Source organism: Labrus mixtus, chromosome 8, assembly GCF_963584025.1.
Source record: "Labrus mixtus chromosome 8, fLabMix1.1, whole genome shotgun sequence".
NCBI classification, from domain to species: domain Eukaryota; kingdom Metazoa; phylum Chordata; class Actinopteri; order Labriformes; family Labridae; genus Labrus; species Labrus mixtus.
In genome coordinates this window covers 3,493,748-3,506,057 of record NC_083619.1, presented here as the reverse complement: position 1 = coordinate 3,506,057, position 12,310 = coordinate 3,493,748, and the positions used below count along the sequence as shown (strand labels likewise).

At 40.2% G+C, this 12,310-nt stretch overlaps 1 protein-coding gene across 13 annotated transcripts in view; it reads left to right on the top strand.

Annotated features, from left to right (window-relative positions):
* The window catches only part of LOC132978626 (NACHT, LRR and PYD domains-containing protein 3-like), a 29,052-nt gene extending 26,501 nt beyond the window's left edge, over positions 1 to 2,551 (top strand). For 11 of the 13 annotated variants that reach the window (XM_061043865.1, XM_061043861.1, XM_061043868.1 and 8 more), the window contains one exon: positions 2,062 to 2,551. In XM_061043865.1, the coding sequence (XP_060899848.1) occupies positions 2,062 to 2,080 (19 nt within the window). In that variant the 3' untranslated portion in view covers positions 2,081 to 2,551. The remainder of the gene's footprint in view (positions 1 to 2,061) is intronic. The other 2 variants (XM_061043863.1, XM_061043862.1) reach the window with 2 other exon arrangements.
* Positions 2,552 to 12,310: the final 9,759 nt, after the last annotated feature.

Sequence of the window (12,310 nt, the reverse complement as noted above, 5' to 3'; positions counted from 1 at the left end):
TCTGAGGGAAAAGCAGGATTTATTTCTATAATAACTTCACCTTGAGTTTAGAGGCCAGTTTGGCAATATGTGCTTTAAAAGAAAGCTCAGACTCTAAATCCCAAGTACTTGTAGCTTTTGACAAGCTCGATTTAATTTCCTTGGGAAGTTAAAATCAATGGGACATTTGTTGTTTCACCACTTAAATGTGAAAACATGAGCTTTGTTTTATCAGTGTTTATGACCAACCTTAGTTCCTTCAAACGAGACTGGACAACATTGAACGCTGACTGCAGAAACTCAAAAGCTTGTGCAACAGATGCTGAGCAACAATAGATGATAGTGTCATAGGCATAAAAGTGATACATGGCATTTGACAAATTTTCACACGTGTTATTGATATAAATGGAAAATAAAATAGGTCCTAGTATCGAAGGGTGCTCAGGGTTAGATACATAGATGTGTTAAGTTTGATTGCATTTGATTAGTTCCATCATTATGCTCCACCTTCACAACATGAAGACTGATTTCAGCGTAAACATCACATGAGCAGTAACCGTCAGTTCCTCAATCACACAGACAGAAACATGCAAACTGTGTTGACATTGAAGCAGATTCAGAGCAGAAGACATTCTTCATCAAACTCATTTACTGTTTGTGAAAACGTCTGGAGTTTTGTGAGAGTGTGAAAATAACTGTTTATATAGCACCTTTAAAAACAGATGTTTACGATGTGCTTTGACAGACAAAGCAAAGGCAGGAACTCAGGAATACTACTAATGATGCCTTCAAGGACTCTCTGTCCCTTTGAGCTACATGCAGATATAAAGGGGAAGACCCTCGACACACTAAGCTGTCCTTGGTTTCTAGTCACAGCTGAACTCTATGAGGTCTGACTGACATCAGAGAACAGTGAATAAACATAATGATGTTTGTACACTTAAATCTTAATACATAGGTACAGAAATTCCACCACAGATCCTCCCTGTTTGATCACAAGATCAACACTAACTACCCAAACCCAAATTATTAATTTAGCCTGAGAAGGTCTGCAGATATGAGCTTGCTTACACCATTGAACACATTCAGATTTTTTTCATTTTATGTTAAAGCAAACAAATCAAGACATATTTTCAAATCACACAATAATTACCTTATTAATTATGCTAACATGTATCACCCATCACCTCTACAGTATGATGATCTAGGAATTCTGCCTCAGGGCCAACACGGGCTTAAAAACTACAAGTCGTAGATTTTGTTAAAAAACAAACTATAAATCATAAGGTCCCTTGAACACCCAGTGCATTCAGGGAACTACAGGGCAGAGGTCATAGATCACATACTTACCTGCAAACAAGAGATCCAAAAACCCTGACTTATTCATTTAGTAGTTTTGATTTGCTGATTTATGAAATGGGATAAAAAAGAAAATCTTGCGCTAACCCATTCTAGAGGAACATTAGGCATTTCCACATTGTTCCATAAACTTATTTTAAAGGGTCTTTATTCTTTTTGGATTTCATTTTCATCAGAGTGGTGCGTCTCACGTCTTTGCTGAGCTCAGAGATAGCCATCATTCCATTTACATCCAGCTTGTCATCAGCACGACGCACTCCTGAGTGAATACGAGAGCCCTCATACTCATTGTGAGGCACTTCTGCGCCCCGTCTCTTGAAGTCCAGATCAGAATCACCAGAGGTCGTTTTCTCCACTCCCCAGCATTGATTGACCATCAGGAAGAGGAAGAGGAGGCCACTCGACCCTCTGCCTTCAACGATTTTCCTGCTTCTGAGGGAGCAGGTCGGCAGCAGGATGCATCAAGCCATTCTGCCATGACCTCTGCCTTAAGGACCATTCGGGTGACCAGTAACACCTGGAAAGGTCCCCTCCACCTAGGAGAAAGATATACGAGAAAGAGATGCCCAAGATTAGAATATAATCTCCACAAGGAAAAATGATAACTAGTACATTTTTTTTTGAAATTCCACAATCATGATAACGATGATATTATATGATCAGAATAATCCTGAAGTCTCTCTCAGAGTGTAATCTCTCATTTATGTCTTTTTATATCAACAGCTGGAGGACGAGTCTTTAAAGAGAGGATCCTGCCGATCACAGAGCTGGAAGCAGCAGCTGGTGTGTTGGTGAGTCTTTAACTGGGCTGTGTTACTGGGAGACTGACGGACCAATCACAGCGCAGATGACTCTCAGTGCTGCAGTCTGAGCTGCTCTGAGCTCAGCTCCACCGTCACACCCTGGACCATGACCTCGGACATTTTTCTATTCTCATATTCTGAATTTAAACTGCTTCATGACTCAACGACCGAATATGAACTCTTTGATTTGTATATAAATGTTTCTGTTGCAGCATCACCCTGTGGACATGTGTAGTGGTGCAGGTTATTCATTGACTCATATTCACAGATAACAGTAGAAGTTGATTCCACCTGTGCAAGTTAAAGTGTGAAGTTCTGCTTTTAACCACGAGTCGTTGGTCGTCTGATAATAAATCAGTCGTCTCTTTGTTGGATCAAAACAAAGAGGAGGCTTCACTGAGTTTTTAAAAGAACTACAAACAGGATGTCTGGATGTCTGGATGCAGAGTCAGCACATGAATATTTGATGTAATATGAGATGATATAAAAACAGCTGAATAACATGCAGACTCAATCATTGATATTCATTCATCATGTCAGGGTAACAACGGACACGTTATCAAACGACCTTTATTTTGAACTTCTGATGTTTATTACACTTCTTCCTTCCTTCTGTTTTTATTACAGATTTTAAATAGAAATGAATTCAGTCTGTGGAGGGTTTTATTTGAATAATAATTCATGTTTAGGTTCTGTTGCTGCTATCACTGCTTTCTGCCAGCAGGTGTCACTGTTTCCACAGTTTTCTCCCAGACTGATCGATCTGAAGAGATTATTTCTCTGTCTGCTCTCTGTAATTTTCTTCTCTGCTTGTATTTGAAATAAAACTTTGTTTTCCACAAAGATCCACACATTTGTCCTTCTTCCCCCTCACCTAACTCTTACTCTTTATTTCAATCAGTAAAGGTGTGGTCTCTGTTTGTGAAAGTGTTCTGAGACAGACTCACATTTCATTCAGCTCCACAGTATGATATTGTCCACACAAACATGCTGCTTCTACACAGAATTAGAGTAGAATGTGGTATTAAATAAATGTAGTAAATTGTATAAATATATCTGATTTTTAAAGATTGTAAAATGATTTATTTCCTTTGCTTCAAACTGGGGGAGGCTTTCACATGATCACGTCTTAAGGACTCACATAGCACTGACACAGGTTCACCCCCAGGCTGCAGCATTACGCTCTCTATAATGAGGAATCCAGTTGAACGTTGCAGAGAAACAAAAGATAATGGGTCTCATTCACTAACAGATATGTTCTTAAACTGTGCGTACGAACATTTGAAGCACAAAATCAGGGGGCTCATCTATCAACAGTGTGTGAGCACGGATCTGTGTGTAATGAGTGTGTAAGAACATTCCCACGCAAAGAGTGGAATTTATCAACTTGTTCTTTTACTTAGAAATGTGTGTAAATATAAGCACAGCTCTGAGCATGCTTACACACAGAATCTAGAGGTAGAACATTGAAACTACAAATAAAAAGCACCACGAGTGTCACAGCACGTCAGAATCCATCTCAACCTAGATGCATGTTCCCAGTTTTTTTAAATTCAAAACACAAAATAAGTGATTTTGTGTGGTTTGAAACAGACTCGTTGCCTAATTGGTCTGAAAACCTTAAAAAGTCGTCTGTGACAGGCGTTACTTTGAAATGTTACATCATGGCTGGTTTTGCATTATTAGATGATTTGGTGAAGCGTGCGCTCCGCAGTAAGTTCAAAAGACAGCACTGATCCGTTTGGTCCAGCTTGTTCTGTTGGGAGAGCGTCACTGTTTGATTAATCCCCCAGAGAGAGCTGTGCCCCCGACCACGCTGTAAATGTTCAAGGGTGAAATTGTGGTGCAGATACTTCTCGCTTTTGTGCCGTGATGCGTTGTTATTTTTTGCACTGAACTTATTATCAAACTTCATCTTGGTGTTTTCTCCTCTGACCTGTCACCTTCTCTCATGCAGCATTTGTTCTTTTGTTAGTAACTTCCACTAAGTGAAAAGACTAATCATTTATCTGGGTCACTTCGAGAGTTACTAACCTTATTTTATATCTTTATTTATTTATCTATTTATTTATTTCCCTTTTTCATTCAACCTCTTCCACTTCCATTCCTGTTGTTATGAAGCTCCTTTTCTTTGCTCTCGTAGTCATTATTCCGGCGAGGTAAATATATTGTCTAACATGTGTCTCTAGTCTGTCTACAAACCCCCAATGATGAGAAAAGTCCATCCTCTCCGTCTTCTGCCTGCTCCACTTTTCAGAAAATGTGTACTCAAACAGGCTGTTTGGAGATTTTCCCTTCATGACATCACAAAGGGCAGTAACCACTCCCCCAGATGGGTGACACTCCCACAGCTAGGTGTTTGTTCTGCCCTCTGAGTCTGCCTTCTCACAATCTAAACAATAGGATATGGAGCGAGAAAGCACCGAGTACACCCGAGCCCTTCCAGAGAGGGGGCGTGGTCATTCACAGCTCATTTACATATTTAAAGGTACAGACACAGAAACAGCCTGTTCTGAGCAGGGCTGAAATAGAGGGGTTTAGACTTTCAGAGAGACTCTTATGACCACACAGCTTGGCCTTTTGGATTATTTGTCTTCAACACAACAGCCATACAGACTCTCACCTTACACAGCTGACTTTAAAGATTCTTCAAATCTACAAGTTTTGATTATTTTCCTTATTAATAAATTGCTTTATTAATTAGTATACCCACGTGTCTCCCATCTGTGAGACCCGGGCGGTGATGGGGTGGTACACAAAATATCACTGATTATGATTTTATTGTCTTTTTTTTAGAGCAGCTGAAAAGAAGAAAATATATTCCTTATAGAGAGAGACATTTAAATGAATCAGTAGAAGAAGAACCTGAGTTCTGTTTTTATTACATTTTAAGAGATAAGATCATCTCCATCGACCCCCCATTGGGGAAAATTCCAAAAAAATAATTATGTTACAGCAGCTTGAAAGAACAGTTTAAAAATAAATTTAAAGATATAAAAGGTGAATATATAGGTACGTTATTTACATCTACTGTGTTTGATACACATTCATGTATCAGAAAAGTATTATTGATTCGTATGTGACATAAATAATGGGAACCTTTGTGAGCGGAACCTTTGTTGTGTGTCCCGTTTTAGGAGGTCCGACTCTATTTTGCGCTCGTGTAGAAACATCTCCTCAGGGGAATTTCAACGAAGAAGAAAGTTGTGTGTTTTCATTTCTTATTGGGTTTTATGATGTTAAAAAACGACAGAAGGTGACAGAGACATAAGAAGGGCTCTGACGAGTAGCTTCGTGGCTAACTGGTTAGCATCACGGTCACGGTCATCCTCTACATGGACCAGGTGTGTTAAAGGCTCGTTCACAGCATTCAGACGGAGGTGTGTGTCTCACAGCCGCAGATTTATCGGTGAAAACACGGAGGTGGTCTGAGAGCAGGCTCCTCTTGTCCAAACCGCTCATTGGAATCGGTGTATAGGAAAGCAACGACGAGCTCGACGTCTGCTTGAATTCATTTTCCTTTATAACATTGAATCGTCCCGTTGCGCATGCAGCCCGGCTCCAGGCGCACCACGCTGACGTGCTTTTGAGGCATTTTATGAGTGGAATATGTATATATTATATATATATAATAATATACAGAATATGTGAACTTTAAAGTCGATAAATGTGGTGTTAAAATATGAACTTTAATGCAGTTAAAATGAACAACGATTGTGGTGTTTCGCCTCACTCTGATTATATTTTCTCTTCTTTGCTGCTACGTCCACGTCCGTCATATTCGCCGGTTTGAATCTCGTCCAATCACTGACTTGTATCCACTCCTCAACTCACCTGTGCGCTGTCATTGTCTGGAGGAAACTGTAGTGACTTTTTGTATAAAATTTGGACCCAGATTAAACCTACATCCGAACCCAATGAAGCTGCAACATTTTGAAGTTCTAAATCTATTTTCTGTTTTCTTCATGGTGTAATTGTAGTCCTTAAAGTTTGCAAAGTCCTCTTCAGAGACCGGACCTGGAGGCCAAAGAACATGAGCACAGGAAGCTGTATTCATGGAGTCATAAAGCAGTGAAGAGACTAAAGAAAAAGTTGGAGCTGTAGCACCACTCAGTGGCTGCTGACATCCACCCTAATGCTGCTCTATGACCCCGAAGTAAACAAGCGGTCAATGGAAGAATGACATCCTGTAGTGCGGTGCAGTTTGGTGGTATTTGGATGTATAACATGGAGATAAAGTGATATGTCAGCTGTGTGGGGTTAAACTGTCATATAGACCGGAGTGATGAGTAACCACATTAAGCTCAGGTATGTGGACGGTAACCTGTAAGGAAGACTGAAGGCTAGTGTTGTTAGCAATGCTAACATAAGCCACGGTTTAAAATTCAACCCACAATGCACTGCTGTTTGGTCCGGAACGCGTTCTCACGTACGGTGAACCGACCTCTGCTGCTCTTGGAAAACCCCCGTTTTGAAGCAGACCAGAGTTTGGTTCTTTGGTCCGCACCAGAGTCCACCCAAACCAAAATAACTGTCCGACAAAGAGCATGTAATGGAAAATGTTTTGTCAACTGTGTGTGACATTTGCTAAAATCACGGTGTTCAGGTCACACCTGGCCCGTGCATATCGTGTTCACCAGAGGCCTCTGCATGACCTCTCACCGACACAAACACTTAAAGGAATCATGGCGTTCATGTGTTTCTTTTAATGACAGCAGTCAACATAACAAGTGAACAATTCTTTGAACTGTACATTGAACTAAACATCTGAACTTTTCTTTTTATGACAATTATCCACAAAGTGTTCAGCTTTAGTCCCTCCACTTCCTGTTGTCTCCAGCCCAGGTGAAGATACTAATGGAACAACGAGGTGCACCTGGCCTCAGAGCTTTAAAGCCCGGTGCTGGCTTCATGAAGAGAGGCGTTTGGAGTTGAGTCTGCATGTGGGTGTGTAAGTTAGGTTAGTTTTTAAGTTGATCTTTGTTTAATCATGAAGTTTGTCTGTAAATAAATCCCCTTGATTTTAACTTTGGTAAGGTGTTCAGTGTGTTTTAATGGCTCTATTTGTGCTTTGTTGTTAGCCCCATAGCAGATAGTTTTGTCTGCTTGTCAGGTGGTTGAGTTGACGCAACATATTTTCCAACGTGCGCTCCCTGTCGGCTGGTGGGAGTGTGCTCACCTGTTGGGTTAATAGTTAAGCAGACAGGAAGTCCGCAGCTCCGAGCTCGTTCCCAGGGATCACGAGGTATCTGTTGGTGATGGTTACTTATTCAGAGACAAAATGGCTGACTGTCTGATCAATCAGCTGTAATTCAGTTTAAGTGTTTAGACAAGAGCCATAGCAGATGTCTTGGTTCCTGGTCAGTGTTTACCTACAGGATGTTGAAAAGCTTTTAGCCGTGGTTTACCCGGTCAGATATAACAGGTATTTTAAAGTGGGGGAGTTAGCCTATATGCTATACAACGTTAGCATTTTTCTCCTTTCATGTGCATGAGATCATCACCATTGACGATCGATAACCTGAAGGACAGCCCCCTCTCTCTTTTTCCTTTGTGTACCTGTCAGGGTCTCCACACACCTGCTCCCCAGAGAGACAGAGAAAGTGTGACGTCACATTGTTAGTAAGGAGCCTCATATATTACTGTCTTAAAGACTTTGAGCACATCTGATGGATAAAATAACACAGGTTTTGACCGTTCTGATACGCTGCCGTTAGCGTTAATTAGGCTTGCTCGGGGAGAACATGCAGACTTCCTTACAGAAAGGCCCTGGAGCCAGGAAACTTGTTACTGTGTGGCCACAGCACTACCTGGTTTGGTGTTTTAACAGTAAAATCTAAAGCTCAGATCCTCAGCCTGGTTAAGACAGCAGGCAAGATCATGGGAATGTGTGCCCCTCTTACCCCCCAGGATCTTTTTGAGCAGGCCACAATCACACAGGCCAAGGGCATTTTATCGGACACGTCCCATGTATTGCACTCTGAATATGTTTTGTTGAACTCAGGGAGAAGGTTCAGGGTTCCTCTGTGCAAACACAACCGCTTCAAAAACTCACTAGTCCCTTTTTCAGTTAAGCTCATTAATGAGCAAAAAATAGAGGAGGAACAGAAAACCAGGAGGCTCCCAATGTACCGATAACTGTAGACATGTATGTATGAAACTGTCTGGAGTGGCACGTGTATATGTGCACAGTGTGCATGTGCATGCGCCTGTGACTGTAGGAGTGAGTGTGTACTGTAGCACGGAGAAGTTGAATGTTTTTTTTTGCACATTTGTAATTACTGTTTTTATGTTGTTTTCGATGTATTGTCCAGCATCCTAGACAAATTTCTTCCTAGGGAGACGAATAAAGAAACCTTGACCTTGACCTGCTGCTCCACATGCAGCCTCTGTTCAGTGTTTGTGTGTAAGGTCCAGACCCAGGCAGGGGCCAGACTACTAAATCCAGACTACTGAGGCTACAACACTTTGATTCTCTAAGTCTTTTTGTCTTCTTCACGGTAGAATTAGAGTCTTCAAAGTTTGCAAGATAATCTTCAGTAAGAAGGTGTCCTGCGAGGCAAAGTTCAGAGAGCTTTAATCTTCTTTACAGAATCACAAAGCAACGAGCAGTTCTGCAGAACGACTGAATAACACAGAGGAATCATGCTATTTGATACTGTTGATTGTGTGTGTGGAGGGAGGTCTCTCTCCGCCCCCTTTTACTTATTTAACTCTTGATCAGCATGATTCTAATGGTGTCCATTATGTCATGTTTCTAAGAGAATTAGAGTGAGTCTGTTAGCAGGAAGTCCTGTGTTATATGACTTCCTGTATCTACTTGGTGCCTGAAATATGGCTCCTGCTGATAAAACATGTCAGTGAGCTGATTTGATCACACGAGGGGGTCGGTAAAGGTTTCTGTAATATACACACAGAAAATTAGTGTGTTTGCTTAGCAACACTGTTTGAGGTTGTACGTTGATAACCTGCGCTCCTATTGGTCGCTGAGAGAGCCTGATTGGGATTGGTCCACAGTGTATGCAGATGCAGTCTGTTCAGCTTAGTGTGTAAGTTCGCCTTCCTAGTAAACCCTCACCTACGGTGGCTGGGAAGTGCAAAGCAAAATTGTGTAAAACACAAAATCTGAAACAAATTTACATTTTGAAAAACATTTTTACATTTTATAAAACAAAATTACAAAACCAAAACACCTTCACAATCACTGAGACAAATGTGCAAGTGGCAGAACACTTTCACCAGTCCACAAACAAATTTACAAACGACAGAATCCTGACAGAAAGGGAATGTACCAAATGCAGGAAGTGACCTGGAAGTGAAGGAGTTAGAGGTCATTTTGTTTGTTTTGGCGGAATAAAAAGTAAAAATGTTTTTCAAAATGTAAATTTGTCTCAAATTTGTAAGTGTTTCCCACTTTGTAATTTTGCTTTGCACTTCCCAGCCACCGTATGTAAGAGATAACAGTTTCTCCCCGTTTCTCTCATATTCACACAGATGAAGAAATAGTGGCTTCACTTAGATTAGAGATAATTTGACCTTTTCAATATTTAATTTTTGAAGTCCCCATCAGCTCAGGAGCTTCTTGTTTTTTATCTTCTCGTCTTTCACGTGTAGAAAATGTGCAAGTCTGTGTGCTCGTCCAAGTCGGACTGGATTCAGAGTGTCAGAAACCCAACAGTCTCCGACTTCTTAGACCAAAGACAAGACATAGAGGACACTCTCAGGCCGATCATCACCAAGCTGACAGCAGGATGTAAGTACTGATGTTACATTTCAGAGCTGATATTTGAACTCAACACATATTTCTCCTTTTATTATATTAACCACAAATAGAGTACCACGTGCACAGCCAGCCAATATTCTCAGGTGACGGTCTGTTTCATGAACATACAATGAAAAACTGAATGAAGCGAGGCACACTGAAAGTTTCTTTACTGTCACTTTTATTGTGAGTGAACAATGCAAAAAAAATAGTCAAACATTTTATATATATATATGTGTATATGTATGTACAGTACTGTGCAAAAGTTTTAGGCAGGTGTGAAAAAATGCTGTAAACTAAGAATGCTTTCAAAAATATAAATAATGATTGTTTATTTTTATCAATTTACAAAATGCAAAGTGAGCGAACAAAAGAAAAATCTAAATCACATCAATATTTGGTGTTACTACCCTTTGCCTTCAAACCAGCATCAATTCTTATAGGTACACTTGCAAAAAGTCAGGGATTTTGTAGGATTGTAGTCAGGTGTAAGATCAACCAATTATACCAAACAGGTGCTAATGTTCATCAATGTCACATGTAGGTTGAAACACAGTCATTAACTGAAACAGAAACAGCTGTGTAGGAGGCTTAAAACTGGGTGAGGAACAGCCAAACTCTGCTTCCAAGGTGAGGTTGTGGAAGACAGTTTCATGTCACAGGTCATACACTGTGGCATGACTGAGCACAGCAACAAGACACAATGTAGTTATACTGCATCAGCAAGGTCTCTCCCAGACAAATATTTCAAAGCAGACTGGTGTTTCAAGATGTGCTGTTCAAGCTCTTTTGAAAAAGCACAAAGAAACGGGCAACGTTGAGGATCGTAGACGCAGTGGTCGGCCAAGGAAACTTAGTGCAGCAGATGAAAAACACATCAAGCTTATTTCCCTTCGAAATCGGAAGATGTCCATCAGTGCCATCAGCTCTGAACTGGCAGAAACCAGGGCTGGTGAGCGGTACAATAATGAGTGTCTGCAGGCAACAGTGAAGCATGGTGGAGGTTCCTTGCAAGTTTGGGGCTGCATTTCTGCAAATGGAGTTGGAGATTTGGTCAGGATTAATGGTATCCTCAATGCTGAGAAATACAGGCAGATACTTATCCATCATGCAATACCGTCAGGGAGGCGTATAATTGGCCCCAAATTTAATCTGCAGCAGGACAACGACCCCAAACATACAGCCAAGGTCATTAAGAACTATCTTCAGCGTAAAGAAGAACAAGAAGTCCTGGAAGTGATGGCATGGCCCCCACAGAGCCCTGATCTCAACATCAGCGAGTGTGTCTGGGATTACATGAAGAGACAGAAGGATTTGAGGAAGCCTACATCCACAGAAGATCTGTGGTTAGTTCTCCAAGATGTTTGGAACAACCTACCAGCTGAGTTCCTTCAAAAACTGTGTGCAAGTGTACCTAGAAGAATTGATGCTGTCTTGAAGGCAAAGGGTGGTCACACCAAATATTGATTTGATTTAGATTTCTCTTCTGTTCATTCACTGCATTTTGTTAATTGATGAAAATAAACTATTAACACTTCCATTTTTGAAAGCATTCTTAGTTTACAGCATTTTTTCATACCTGCCTAAAACTTTTGCACAGTACTGTGTGTATATATATATATATATTTTGCATTCAGCTCATTTTATTCAGTTAGCTTATTTGACATGATTTAGTCCTGTTCTTGTAGATATGTTTTGTATTTGTAAATATGCTTTATGATTTACTATGTGGATGGTATAAGTTACATAATGTTGTTTTAATACACGCTATGGTTCTTGTTTGATTTTATATGGAGGAGGATTAGGGCCACTGAAAAAAAACAAATTTGGTTCTGATTTTTTATTTTTTTTTAAAAAAGAGATTAAAGTCAGAATTTAAAAAAAAATCTGAATTTTTTTTTTCATTGGCCCTAATCCTCTTCCGTAATTTTATGACCTTGAATAATCAATATTGTCAAGATTGATCATGTGACTATTTGTTGTTAAGACACCTGTGTATGCCTATGTGATTATGCTACAGAGGAAACATTGTTTACCCACAATAAAGTGACAGTAAAGTCATTTTCAGTGTGCAACTGATTTTTTTTCTCCATATCCAACGAGTCCTCGACCCTGGAGTGATCCAGTAATAACAATGTAAAATAGAAAAAAAAAGTCAGATCATATCCTTTTTTTTTTTTTTACCTTTTACCCATCTTCCAAATGCACAATCATATGTTTGATCATCTTGTTTCTTTTCACAGCTGCAGAGGTACCTGGAAAAGCAGCAGGAAAGGACTGACGCAGAGGAAATATCTCCAAATCTCATTGTTCAAATAAATGTCTGAAAGGGTTAAACTTGTGTTTAGTGTATACCTGGTTGAAAGTGGAAAAGTATGAGGAACTTAAAAACACCAATATGAGAGGA